This window comes from Gallinula chloropus (genome assembly GCF_964237585.1).
Source record: "Gallinula chloropus genome assembly, chromosome: 14".
Taxonomy (NCBI): Eukaryota; Metazoa; Chordata; class Aves; order Gruiformes; family Rallidae; genus Gallinula; species Gallinula chloropus.
Genome location: NC_140099.1, coordinates 5,353,137 through 5,368,200, shown reverse-complemented (window position 1 = coordinate 5,368,200; position 15,064 = coordinate 5,353,137). Strand labels below are relative to the sequence as shown.

General features: G+C 42.5%; 1 protein-coding gene across 1 annotated transcript in view; it reads right to left on the bottom strand.

Moving 5' to 3' along the window:
• The window catches only part of BRF1 (BRF1 general transcription factor IIIB subunit), a gene marked incomplete at its 5' end in the record, with an annotated part of 169,369 nt that overhangs the window by 39,416 nt on the left and 114,889 nt on the right, over positions 1-15,064 (bottom strand). The window contains 4 exons of the mRNA XM_084270529.1: positions 1,446-1,702; positions 3,549-3,604; positions 3,701-3,782; positions 5,984-6,045. Of these exons, the coding sequence (XP_084126655.1) occupies positions 1,446-1,702; positions 3,549-3,604; positions 3,701-3,782; positions 5,984-6,045 (457 nt within the window). The remainder of the gene's footprint in view (positions 1-1,445; positions 1,703-3,548; positions 3,605-3,700; positions 3,783-5,983; positions 6,046-15,064) is intronic.

The following is a 15,064-nucleotide window of genomic DNA, read 5'->3' as shown; positions in this document are numbered from 1 at the left end:
GCCAGCCCCTACTTCCCATCACAGCATTTCACTTCAGACAACTGAATTTGCCATATTTTACTAGAAATACCAGAAATACGACTCATTAATACTTGTCAAAACCAAATAAAGCATAGGCTAAATGCCATCAGTTGGTCCTCAGTGTATCTTCACTTTCCCTCACCAGTGGAAAACTTACACGCTCGGGTCATTAGACATCACCTCACATAGCAACGTACAGAGGGGATTAAAACCCCCAGTGACTCAAGAACTGGAAAGCAAAGCTGAATGAGGATGAAGCTATCTTGGCAAAACACAGAATAAAGAATGTACAGCAAAGGATGCAAAGATGTTTGGTACATCACAAAAGCCTGTATCCCAGTTAACTTAGCTTTGGCTTTGGCATCTCAGCCAAACAGAAGACTGCGCTGCCAGCTTTGGTGTCAAAAATAAGGGGTTTGGGTCTAGTCATCCTTATTTTGCTTAGCTTCTGATGGGTGTGCACTTACTAACCCTCACAGATTCATGTTTTCAGGTATCCTCCATCTCCCATTTTTGTACAAATAGATGATTTCTTGCTACCTCCCACTCTCCCTGGCCCTTTCCCAGCTCTCTGGCACAACACATGCCTAAATCTGAACTCCAGTGCAAGGACGCTGTCTTACATTTCAGAATTAAATACCTAGATTTCCTTGTGGCATTGTGCTTATACATCTGGAAGCAAAAGACTATGTATCTAAGGCAGCAAGTAAATATATAACATCTAAGCAAGAAATTAGTATACACAGACACAACTCAAATCATCCAACATAAACTGAAGATGAATAAAATAGTTGAATATTGCAGATAGGACACATCAATCTCCTTCTACACTACAAATCTGCCCAGAGAGTCAAATATTTTACTCATTAAAATAGTGGTTTTCATCATACTATAAAACATTTGCAAATGCAGACCAGAAAACCGACAAGCGTATTTACTGTAAAGCTTTATATTTGTTTCATCAATTAACAACAAAAGTTTGGAATAAAGCTAAAATAAAAGCTAATCAAAACAGCTAGCTGTCAAAACAGATGGGAACTATATTTTTCAAATCAAGCAAAAAGCCAAAGCTTTCGAACATTTAGTGTCGTGTCAGCTGATACAGACAACTTTAGAAAGAAAGGACAGCAAATGTCAGGAGTATATGAAGAAAAGGTGTCCCCGGCTGAAAGATTCACATTTATGAATTTCCATTGATTATTTTTTTTCCTTTCAGCTTCAGGATGATTAACTCACACCCCAGCAGACCTCTGATACGCGAACTATAAATAAGGTGCTGCCACAACACTGCAGGCAAAATAAATAAAAACAGAGCCCCGGCATTATTTTAGCCTCCAACAAATGTTTCAGTCCCTACATTGTCTGGCTCAGAAAGATACATGGACAGTCTCACAGACAGAGATATAAATGAACAATTGCGGTACCTTTTTCCCACACTGTTTACAGGGTTGGCTATATTCCTACTGGCAATAGATTTTCTTCTTGACAGCTTCTTGGTGTTGGTGCTGTCATCAGTGCTGTCATCCTCTTTCTTTGGTGTGTTACTTCCTTTGCTGTTCAGGTCCCTTAGCACATTATAATTAATTTTACTTGAGATTTTCTTCTGTTCTAACATCTTTTCAATTGCCTCTCCTGCTGTGCTGGCTTGAATTGGCTCCCGCTTCTTTGCAGATTTCTTTGGCTTAATTAAAATATAAAATTAGTAATGTAGATACAAACAAAGTTTCTGTGAAGCAGAAGGGCGAGCTGCAGTTCAGCAGCCCTGGCTCAGGTGCTGCTGATGCGTGGACGCAGGCGATGCGGGCGGGCTAAGCCAGTGCTCCCTCTCCTGCCACTCAGTGGGACAGAGTGGTCTCTTTTCTACAGGAGGTAAGTGTTCTTGTTGTGCCAAATGCCCACACAGCCTATTACAAATTCTTTACTTAGTATCTGTAATGCTGCCAGAGAAGGAATGTGGGCCATTTCTCACGCATGACAAAAATGGAGTGAACTCCTGGTACAGGAACAGGGACCCTGATACCATCACCCAACATGGAAATGAAGAAATTTCCCTGCTAAAACTGCTTTTAAAGTTAAGAGTCAAGCTGGGTCACAATCTCCACCAAGCACTGACAACACCATATCGAAACCGCAATGGTATTTTGTATCAAGTTTGAACACGGTGTGGAAGAGCATCTCCCCAACTCCTCTTCCATGCTGCAAAAGGCAGTGGCAGCTTTCTAAGCATGGACTGGCACTAACACCAATGGACAGGGAGCAGCAGGAGGCTGCGGACACACAAGTGCAGCAGCAATGTCACCTGCAACTGCCCTTCCCAGGCAAACCTGCAAGCCCAAGCCCAGCGTTGTGCTGCGGAGGCTGATGCAGAGCCAAAGAGAAACGACACCGGAGAACTTCTCTATCCATGTCCCATGCCTGGGTAGGTATGGATAAAAAAAAAGAACCTCTGTTTCTCATTCAGTATTTTCCTTTTCAAAGGAAGGTTTTAACACCAAGCTCTGCAGGAGATTTATTTTTTAATGGATAATAGCCCCTCTGTTTACCTACATGGTTCAAGTGCTACCTTGAAATTGGAAAGCACTATATTAATCAACTTCTACTCGAGCTGTCAGAAACAATACAGGGTTAGAGAAAAACTCCTGTGTTGTCCGAACAAAAAGGTGGGTGTTCAGGCTACTTGGTGGTGCCAACGAGTTATACAATTTTGAAAATTGCTGGTAGCCTGCCACGTTTCTGTAAGCACAGGATGAATGAGAAACTCTGAAGCATAAAACAGTGTTTCATTGTCTGGGTTTGTTTTTATTGTGGAAATACCTAAGGGAAGTGGGAAACTCTGTCTTTTGCATTAGTTGGAAAAAAAGATAGAGGATATATGCAGTAAAAACTAACATGGATTTTAGCTGCATGTGGAAGATTTGACTTGTCACTTGCTCAATTGCACAAAATACTAATGCTGTGAATATACGGCCAATTAGGCTGCTTTAAACTGCTAAACATGGAGACAGGACATGCCATTTGTTAACATAACTGTTGCATTCTTTATGAAAGGTAGAACAAAGTATTCTTTTTGAGTGACTGTAAGAAGGACCTATTCAGTTCTTCATAAAGAAATCATTATTGTAAGAGCAAAGAAAGCTACTGCAGTTATGGCAAGTACAAACAAATTCCCCATGCACATATTAAAAAAAAAAAAAAAGAAAAGAAAAAAACCAGCATGTCTTAAGACCTGGATTTAAATAAGCAAGCAATTAGGACAGCAATCATAAATGTAAAGAGCCAGCTCTTACTTTGCCATGCACAGAACTTTCTCATAGTAGTTATTTCAAATAAAAGTTTGGCCAAGAAAGTGTTTTACCACTTGAAAAATCATAGTCTTGCATTTCAAAAACACATAGATACAACAGCCTTTGTTTGTTTAGGAGTGACCTGTATTATTACGCCCATACATCCTACATGGACTTGATCAGCAAATGTAATGAATTTCCAGGACATTTTCAGACAGACACAATTAGCACACAGTTTAATACCTTGTGTTCCTTATAAATCCCGAGTTCTTTCTCTTTTGCTATTCTTGCTTCCTTTTCTGAAAGACAAGAAAAGGTAACCAGCATGAAGATTACACAGACTGTATATTTCAGCAACAATGGCCAAAAGGAGAATTTCAGTCCGATACACTTACCTTTTTGTTCCTTCAAATAATCTGCGTTTTCTTTCATCCACAGCTCTGCTTTTATCTGAGCTTCTGCTTCGTTAAGTATATACTAAAAGACAAAACAAGTTTATCTACTTTCAGAAATCAACTTGAAAACCACAGAGTAAAGCTGAATTGAAAAACCACTGGCAAGGTCAATTCACACTCTGTTTTTTAAAAACACATTAATAAAAGAAAGTATGACTGAGATGTGATAACCAGGGAGCATTTCTAGTAACTTCTAAAGCTGGCGAAAAACAACAGCATGTTTTTAAAAAACAGCAGCTGGTTTCTGAACTCTGATGGGGTGACCAACAATGATCCAGGACTCATTGTACGGGGTCTATAATTAACCTAAAATGATCCTGGTTTTATGATCTTTTTCAGATAATATGAGAGTACCATGACAACATGGTCGTCTGCAAATAATTCAGCATGTCGATGGTGGTCTGTAATTCAAAACAGTACGGAAACCATTGCCCTGTGCTACCAAAACAGAAACATGTGTCTTCTGGGTAGGTTTCTGTGAAGGGTTAGGCACAGTTACTGAGATTATTAGTTCAATGGCCATATCTGTGTGAACAAAACTGCTTTAGATTTCTAGAGTGTCAGTCCTCTGGATTTTGGAGAGTTTGGTCCCGTAGCCACATCTAGACTTTTGTTAGTTAACTCCACTTAGTCTCAGTAGAAGAACTAGTAGTTGTTGAGCTGCAAAACATACCTAAAGCTATTCAGATAAATTACAGAAGTAAATAAGAGAGGTAGATAGGTAGCAGGTAGATAGATAAATCTCTTCAATTAGTTAAATGTAAAAATAAACCCAGTGTTTAGCACAACTGTCCACAAAACAAGTCCTCTACAGCTGATGCTATTTCGGAGTGAAGAACTTCTGCAGAACAGAGAAGATAAATTGGGTCATCCTTCATGAATAAGATGCTTTATTTTTAAGGAGTGCACCCAAGACTTGTAAAATGATGCTTACAAGCAAGAGAAACAATTTGAGATTACTCCACCTTAAGGGTTTGAGCACTGGAGGTTTTCTCCAAAGTAAAATGTACATATAGGATTTTATCAGAAAAATATTCCACTCAAATGAAGCTAATGCAGGGAGGAGTCCTTCCTCTGAAGGCAAACAAGGAGAGCTAACAGCTGTGCAAGCCCTGGTTTATCAGGCCAATATTTTCACTCTTTCATCTACTACTATTAAAGGTGAGCTGTAATAGTAAAACTCACTTTGTCCCAGCTCAGTTATCCATCCTTCTTGTGCTTTTAGGGAGTTCATAATCTTGGGCTTACAATATTACAGTCTATTGCCATGGAAATGAACATGAGGTCATAAAAGCAGAGTTATGACCTCATTACAGAGCCTAAGAGGAGGAGAAAATGTGCTTGTTCTTCCCTCGCGATTGTTTAAATTATGGACCTGCTGTACTGAAAACACTCGGCACCCCCCCCATAGCATGTCTGCATGATTCACAAGGCCTCTCCCTCCTAACGCCCAGCCCAGCAAAACCCACACGATGGCTGGAGTCAAGCTACGCATTTTCCTCCTCCTCCTTCATCCATCACCAACAACACTGTGCAGACCAGTAACCCCTATGCAACCTCATCACTCTCAATGACTTTGTACCCCACAAGGAGTTTTAGCATTGGCATTATGCACCCAGGTGACACTTTAAAGCAGCGTGGCGGCTGGCGAGGGCATCAGGCTCAGGCTCAGGCGAGCAGGCCGCTGTCCCATGTTCAGATGCCGGCCTGCTGTTTGGCCCTTCTTTTCTACAGCTGCCTCTCATGTTGAGGCTGTATGGTAAAGGGCGTATTTTGCTGCCACACAAATAATAATAAATCCAGAAAATGTTATAGAAATCTTTGAAAGAATGCAGAAGCTGCACATGCTGGTTCTACAGTTTGGTTTCCATGGCAGCCTCCTATGTTGAATATATCTTAATTAAATAATGAATTTAGAGCTCCACCAAACTTTTAAAAGTCCTTCTTCAGAATAAAAGACAATCTAAAACAGAATTATTCCAGCACAGTAAGAGTGAGCAGCAGCAGTCTCATATATACATAAAAAAAAAACCTGGGCAAGGAATACCAAATTCACAGCCTTGTGTGAACATCAGTTTTGATCTCAGATCACTGAAATCGCTCGAACTGCTCTATAGATCAGAGCGAAGAGGCAGTGAGAGGAGAGGATAAACCAGATAAGAACTATTTTGTCTTTCTTGGATATCCAAATGCAGAGACACCCCGGATAATAGGACTCCTTACCCGATCTATTTCATTGTCATCAATCCCACTCAGATCTAATTCACCATCTCCTGTATTCTCACCTACAGAAAAGAACATATTTTAATTAATGGATGTTTGTTCAAAATCAATCGTAATTCAAGTTCTGTGGTAAAATAACAGTTAATGATTGTCCTTCAGGGATCTGCCTCTTTCCACATTCTCCCAGGAGGTTTAACGCATAGCTGTATATGGGGGTACACACACACACAAATTCACTACACTGAATTAATTTAAAATTCAGGAATCAGCATGGTCTTCTTCAGTACTAAAGATCTGTTGAATGCTTCCAGTTGCCCCCCCCCCCTTTTCTTTCTATTTTAATTTACAGCCATGAATGTTCAGCAGGAAGCTGGGGAAACTGTTTAAAAAGATGAGCATTTTTCTTTCATTATAACATGAATTTCTCTGTCAGAGCCTATAGGTCAACAATTCATCAGTAAATTATGACTTAGAAAATATTTTCTGTTTTCAGGGAAGCAGCGTGGAGCAGTGAATAACAACACATCATGCCAACAGTCATACCAAGGCTTTCTTCTTGGTTCTGATCTATTCTCATTTGAACCACTTACCCCATAGCAGTTCTGTAAAAACCATGTGTATTAGTTTTTCTATCCGTAAAATGGGAATTATGAAAATATTTCTAAATTTTAATTAATTTTTAAAAGCTGTGGAAGTGTCTAGAAAAAGTTTAAACAATTATGACTCTCTGTAACTAAAATTTCACTGAATTTTTCTAGTTTTGTATTAAGACTTCTTCTGAAAAGACTTTTAAAAATATTCTCTCTATTAAAAAGTGTAACAGGACAGAAATGAGGCTTAATTTGGGACTGGCACAATGTACAACTGCAAAACCTGCTTTTCCAGGTCATGTTAATGCACAGCAGTAATGCACACTATTAATGTGGTCCAGGTGGAAAAGAAAATAAATTATTTAACAAAGACTTATGCCGGGGAATGAAGCAATATTCTTCGTCATCTCTATTACATCTAATCACGACAAGACAAGAGATGACCTAACCAGTTTGGTTGCAGGAACAAATAACATTGTTTCAACAATCTGCAGTAACAAATTAAAAACCAAAATGGTGCACAACAGCTTGGCATCTTCACAGTTCCTGCTCCCCTGTCCTGGGGATGTGCCTTCCCCCAAAGCAAGACCTTTGAACAGTTTTATTCCCCAGCCTGGTGCTTTCTGGCAGAGAGGGAAGGCAGCCCCAGCTCTCTGACCCAATGACAGGTTATAGCAATGCAGAGCATTGAGGCTTGAGGAGCACCAAAGCGTGAAGGTAAGCAAAGGTGGGGATTCTCAGCATTCCCCAGATACGAATGATGAGCTGCTTGGCAAAACTCAGGTGTTTAAACCAGCTGCCTGAAGTATGTGAAACCACAGGGTCAGGAATCCCACCAAAACACCTATTTAGGAACAAAGGGTGTGCTTCTTGCAGTGGTGTAAAGGATCTCACTGCTCAGCTCAACAGATGTTTATCAGTATCTGACACCAAGTGCTTACAAATGTTTTCTCAAACTCAAACCAACCAACAGAAAGTTCACAACCCTTTCCACGCCAAGTCACACACAAAAGAAAACAAGTTTCATCCCAAAGAAAATGTCCTCTAATAAGGAACCACACACAACTGCACTTTTTCTTCTGAGATTGTCTCATAAACACAGTATCAACTTTACCAATTACTACAATTAGATGCAAATATGACTGAAAAGGCTGTAAGGAACATCTAGAAATCTAACTGTACTTTAGTCCCAGGCACCATATGTCCTTTACAACCTTTTTCCTCAAAAATGTTTTAAAAGTGTAAAGATTTTATAATGATTACACAGTTGTTCCATACACATCCTTTTCTTCTGGTCTGATCTCTATATAGTGCAGTAAGACCAGAAGGTTCTGCCCCAGGGCCACCAGCTCCTCATGCTGGCAGGGATGTGACCTGGCAAAGCACTCCCTGGCTCGAGGCTGGAGAGCAAAAGCAAGGTGACAAAATATATCCTGGTGGTTTGCTGCTTCTTTAATATAATCCACTGGAATTTTTTATTAGCAAACTGTAATTGGCACAGAGAGGCATCACTGTACGTCGCATCACCCACGGGAGCCCAGGGTACTCCGCAAACAGCACCACGCGTCTCTCCTGCTGGAACGCAGATATAAATTTCCAGTGAGCAAAATGCTTAGATATTCACCGAGGAAAGGAGTAAATACTGTAGTCTAGTGTCTGAGACGCCTTCCCTGGAGACTCCACCTGGGTCCAAGAAATATTTCATTACAGAAAATAAAATAGCTCCGCAGCAGAGTGCAAGAGCGTGCCCAGGCCAGAATAACTTCTCTCTGAAGTCGGAAGGAGTTCATATGGAAATGGGACTTGAACTGGGTCTCTCATATTCTGGGTAAGTACTTTAACCACAAAGCTGTAGTACAGAAGAGAGCATGCTCTCCCCTCTCTTTGTGTTATCCACCTTTCATTTCCTCAAGGTTTTGGAGTAAACTTTGCCCCAACTTTCAATTTATTTTATCTGAGCAAAGAACGGATTGTCTTTTTTTTTTTTTTTTTCCATATTCTTTGCACCAGATAAACTAAAATATCAACTCTTTACACAGGCTTGGAGCTGGGGACAAAGAAAAAGTGAACCAACATCAAAAATTAGTAATAAGTTCTGCAAATCACCAGCTAGAAAATCAAAATTTGGAAGCGGTGGCAGAACAACTCTGGACTCAAGTCTCCACTCTACGCACAATCCTGCTCATCCCAAAATGGCTTGTCACTAAAAAAACTGCCACAGCATCTTAAGAACAATAAAATTATCCCACTACAATCAAGCTGCAACTGCTTTTATTCATCATTAAGCACCTCGCTTCTCCTATACTCTGCTGTATTTTTGGATCAGAGGTTTAAAATTTAATATGTCACAGTACAGTAGGTGTCTGTTCCCTTATACAGCCCTAATATGCCAGACTGAAAATGATGTAATTTCAGGCACCACGAACAATTTCACATGTCATTTTAAATATAACTCGTTACTGAATTAGGTGCCAGTTTTTCTCATTGGATCAATTAGCAACAGGGACGGAAAACTCATTCTCCAACTGGTAAATTGCAGAGAAGAATCCAGAAGCAAGTTATACATAATAAGCGTTTCTTAGACCCTGTAATGGCAGTAGAGGGAGTAATTGCAGGATATCCCTCTGCCTGCAAGTCGTCCTTTCTCCTGCCAAGGCGATAGGCATTCATTAAACACGAGGGGCCTTTCAGAAGAGAAGGTGCCGTCAAATCCCTAGTTTAGCGCTTTCACCAAGAAAAAACCCCACGTGTTTTGTTACAGAATGCCAATTCAAAACAGAATACATACATTCTGATCTGAAAATATCTCTGGCAATCGTTTTCAACATGAGTAGATCCTACCAGCCATAAATATATGTCCCGGGCCATGTTATGTGGCTCACTCCAGGGTATGGAAAGTAAGCCCCCCCTTGCATTTAATATACCAGAAAGCTCTTCCCAGCTGCTAAACTTTTCAAAACTATTTCTAAATTATGATATTTCTCCTTTAATAAAAGGGTCGAAATGAAATGTTTCACGAAATAAAAACACAGATGTGGCCAACATCTGGCCCGACCTCTTAAAAGCTTATTTAAAAGCCATGTCATCACGTGGCACGGGTCTTAGACACCGTGGATTTCTTCCATTAAGAAAAACAACCACTTTACTGCAGGGCAGGGACAAAAAAATGAGTTGGGCATTAAAAACAACAAAAGTCCCCCAAATCCAGTTCTTAACTGAGAGCACCATCGGGAAGAGCGCAGAGTGAGGAGCATCCTACTCCATCCTCACCAGGAGTCTGCACAGCAACCAGAGAAGGACGGGCACTTCTGGAGCTTTCTATCACAGTCCCAAATCAGCTACATTCATGCTGCTTAAAACCATCAGTCACTCTGCCAGCTCCCCCAATATTTTAACATAAGCCCCCCCAAAAGCCTTTTCTTTACAGCCCTTTTAACGTCTTTCCAACTGACTCCGGGAGACGCGAGGGCTGCAATCAGACACTGGGGATTAGGTTTGTAAACCTGTAGGATTATTTACTGTTCTTGTCATTAGAAAATGCACGCTAAACCCTCTTTTAGCACACCGTCTCCCCCTTCTCCCTACCTCTGTGCAGCTAGTTAAATGTATACATAGCACGCTATTACGGGGATTTATTACAGAAGAATCATTCCAGCTGATACATTTAAAACCCCGTATTTTTGAAAACAGCCACGTGAAGGATGTGTTTTTCTGTTTCTATTACAGGAGGCAGCACTATTTATTGCTCTGCCCAGATAAGAGGATTTCCTTACAGACAGAAATGGAGGCTGAACGCTTCCCAGGAAATCCTCCCGAGCAGATATAATAGAAGGCACTTGGTGCTCTGGTCCCATGCAGCAAACACATCCTCCGTCACACCGTTTTGTAGCAGTCAGAGACGAAAGAGTTTAAACAAAGCATGCTCCCTTCCACCCATTCAGCACCACGTCAGACACCAAGCACCACCAGCATTTACAAAATACTCGGGGCTGGAGCCCAGCAAAATCTGCAAATAGCCAGGAGAGGAAATTTCACTAACAAAAATCCTTAAGCAACAAACCCAATGACCTGAGCCTGAGGCATCAGAAACAGCAGGATTGATTATCGCTCTCCAGGGAGGGATTAAAACCAACAGGAGCCACTGAAAGCTCCCGTGGATTGTCAGAGGAACCCAACGGGGCAGAAACGCTCTTGCTGCTAAATCTGATGAGCTCCACTTTGGGAGCTGCAAGGACAGAGAAGGGAGAGCAGCAGCTTAGCATCAAAAAAGGCACTGCCCAGCTGCACCAGAGTATCATTGATTAGCTGATCAGAGGGGACAAGGACCTTTCTGGAAGGGAAGATAACTGATTAGTGAAGGGCATGAAGAGAACAGCCATTAACGTGTGCGTAATGGGGAGGGGAATAGTAGCAGCACGGGGCAGACAAAGTGCCGTAGCGACCACATAGGGACGAGAAATGGATGTGGGAATGCTGCAGTGGCAGCAGCGTGGCATGAAGTGTGGTGTGCAAGGATTGATGGGCATACAAATGAACCTGCTGCTCATCAAGGCGTATACAGGGTGTGTGGAGCCACATGAGCAGAGTATGCTGTGAGTTTTGTTGCTACAGGTCCAGGAGCCTCCGGAGCGGGCTCAGAGGTTCTCAGCAGTTTTAAGCTCCTGGCAATCTCGTTGCTTTGGGTAAGATGCCTCATAGTGCAACCCCAGCTACCCCACCATGCCCCCACCCCACAGCTGCCAAGGGCTCCCGGTCCCCCACTCACCTCTGGTGACATCATCAAGTGCCATCATAACAGAAACATGCCACAAAAACAAAACGTTAAGGACAGAGAAGAATTAATACTAGCTGACAAAATAAGGTCACAGAACACGACATGTACGCTCGTATTTAAGTGAAAACGTTTTTTATTTTATTGTACCCAAAACCACCTTGAAAATTACAGCCTGCTCCTTCACAGTGCCAATTCGACACCAGGATTTAGGTCTGATGGTGTACGGAGCACATGAGGCCACGCATACGGCATAAAGACAAATGAAGTCTGCCACTTTATTATTTCCCTCTGCCAAGGCAAGGTCAAGGGGTCCTCCCCGTCCAAAGCCAAGTTTCCAGCCTGCTCACCCCTTCAGAAAAAGCAAACACACATCGTGCCGCAGAGAGCAAGGTCCCTTCCTCCCAAAAACATTGGTTCCTGCTGACAAAGGATGGCAGGAGGCATTGCTAGCCAGCGCAGGGCTGCATGGCAGCACCACGACACAGAGCACCCACCACCTGGCTCCTCACACTTAGACTATAAGAAGCATGGAGGTGAAGCCCAAAAGGGGTGCAAACAAAGGGTAAAGATGAAAAAGACACAATTTGATAAAACAAAACCAATTCCACTTATCCGCTATGTGCCCTACTACAAGTGTGAGAGACCAGCTCTGCAAGGTAAGCCTGTCCAAAAGCAGGGATGCACAAGCCCATCAGCTCTTTCCTTGCCCCAGCCTGCTGAGAATAGGACCTTCTCACTGAGCAAAGAGCAAGAGGAGGATCAGCCCTAGCTGGTCTGCAGTCACTGCATCAGGGCCACTGCAGGCAGGAGGAGGTTTTCCTACAAGATTCGCCCTTAATCTTGCACAGAACTACAAACCCATCTTTACTAAGTTCCCCCAACTCACACCAATTTCCTCACACCAAGATTCAAGCTCCAGGTGATACGTGTGTCCTGCTTACATCCAACAGCCTTCCCACATCGTGTGCCTTCATGGAGCAGTTGCAGAACAGTTGGAATAGGTTGCCCAGGAAGGTGGTGGAGTCACCATCCCTGGAGGTATTTAAAAGGCATGTGGATGGCGTCCTTAAGGACATAATCTAGAGGTGGGCTGGGCAGGGTTAGTCTGTGGTTGGACTCAATGATCTAAAGGGTCTCTTCCAACCCAGATGATTCTATGATTTGCGTACTTACTGATAGATGGGAAGGAATGATGAGAAAAGCTTTTCCTACAGTCAGTCATTTCTCAGACAACTTTTATTAGATACCAGATACATTTTTTATAAATTAAATGTCAATTAAAAAAGCCACAACCAACGAACCCACCAATGGTGCTGCTTTTCTGGCAGCACATCCACACTGAAATAAATGCTACTGCTTCACCTCACAGTCCAGGGAGGATCTAACCAAACCACATCCACATACTTTACATTCAGGTAAAGGTTACTCCACCAGTCAAACAGACATGGAAACTTGTTAACCTCGACACCAATTCATCAGAAAGAGTTAATCACTCCTTTCTTTCCCGAATCCTCCCCCCCAACCCCCCATAACACATGGTTTTTTTAAAAGCAGGTAGTACAAAAATAGTCCAGCAATAAACAATGCCATTCTGATTCTGAAGATTTTTCTTTGAAAAGGTAACCACGTGCCTATTGAACTACACAACAATATAAAAAGCCCTTAAGAAAAAAAAACCCTTTCAACCTCCCAAAATAAATACAGCTGAAAGGTAAGCTTTTGAACTGAAGAACATCTTGACACTGTCCTCAAAACTAGCAGCAGATGTTCTTCTTCTAGGCTAATGTTCGTGTCCCCCACAACACCCTTGAGAACAGTGAAAAAGACCATCCCCTGTGCAACCTACTTGACACAATGCAATGTCCTTTTTTAGTCTCACAACCCCGCTACGGAGTGCTCAGGACAGCTGTTCTCAACAACATGGGAAAAAGCAATTCTTTGCTGATGAAACCAATAACCACCAATGATCATCCTGACAAATACTCACCTGGAAACGGACTAATTAGCTACCAGAAATTACACTGGTCAGCTCCAAAGCCCAGAAATGGTAGGAGCTCCCATGCACACACACAAGTCTTCTCCAATTCGGGATTTCTGCATTTGGCAATGCCAAGACCAATCACAGCACTCTGGCAGCAGGTACAACACACATCTCAGCACTGCCCACACATTCACCCCTCCTGACCGAGTAGTTATGGACATAAACATTTTAAAAATAGGGACAATAAAGACAGATTTCCCCTACTTAGTGTTCCTTTCCATCCAATCACCAATTCCCTGCTGTATTTTCCTCCTTTGCCTTTTATGCTGTTCTTGGCATTTTTTCTCTCCTCCCCCATCCCCCACCCTTCCTTCTTTTTGGCATCTTCTGCCCTGTATTTTCTGCAGTTTTTTAAATCTCTGCAGGGGTATCCAACAGTAACAGTTTATATAAAGGGAAAGGCCAGGGAGAAGAACTGACCAGCATCTTAATCAGCTCCCCTCTCCAAACCCTGCGAATGCAAAGCATCGCCATATCTCTAGCAGAGGGCGAGGGCTGTACGACACCCTGGAGAGCCAACAGCAAAGGCAGCCAGGCTCAGATCTGTCTCCAGCTCCCTTTCCCTGTGCTGCCAGCCTACTATGTAAAATAGCAAGGGCACTTTATGCCCAAGCCAGACGTAAAGGGAACAGCTGGTTTCATGTTTAAGTGCTGAAGCATCATTTCTGCAACTGCAGCTAGACTCTTAAGTAGCCAGGTCTTGCTGTGGGCACTAAATGCTCTGCTGTCCATCCCACCAAGCCCAGGATCCTTGCCTGGCCAGCACTCAGGCACTGCAGCAGAAGGGCGTATGTTTTATTGAGAAGTAAATCCACTCCTGTAATGTGCCACCCTCCCAGCACCAAATAAAACGAGATGGGGAGCTCTTCACTAAGGAGAACTTAAAAGCAAACCCAAGAATTTTGCTTGTATTATTTTTATCTATGTATTTTTGAAAATCATGGATTAATTCCACCATGAAAAACTCAAAGTGTATACAGCCATACATGCACACCCATTTTTTAGGCTACAAAGACATGAGTAGAATTCAAGGAAACTCTCAATACAACATTTTAAGGCTAATTTGACTGACTGAAACTCACAAGCAAAGCTAACTTATTTTCTTAGGGCATCATTGAAAATTCAAGGTTGGCTCAGGTGATGGCCCAAAAGTTAGAGCAAAATTCCTTTAGCCTAAGTATGAATGGTTGAACTTCATGAGGGAGTGCAGAGCAGAGCCCAGCCTAACCCCGAGTGACCACACTTACCCTTACAGTCCCAGCCCACAGCTCCCCATCCTCAGGACAGCGAGGCCAGCACTGGGCATCCAAAAGCCACAGACTCACATCCACATGAACCTGGCCGGTGCCAGCTCTCCCATTAAAGAAGCAGTCTTCCTCTTGCTCCCAGCACCACGATCTGGACCAAAGGGCTGCTTCCAGGTTAAAAGCAGCCTAGCAAAAAACTCCCCCAGAGAAGCGAGAAAGACAAACAAGCTGAACTTTCCATTTCTAATTTTCTTCTAATTATTCTTCTTTCTCTCAGCAAAGACAGGCTGACTTCTACCCCTCCTCTGAGGTTCACAGCTGGGCTATGGTAGATCTGGCGACCAGCCCAGCACCAGCCACCAGAAGCCACCCAGACTACAGAAGAGCTTCAGCAGGCAATTATTAGCATTAAGACAACACCACAATATA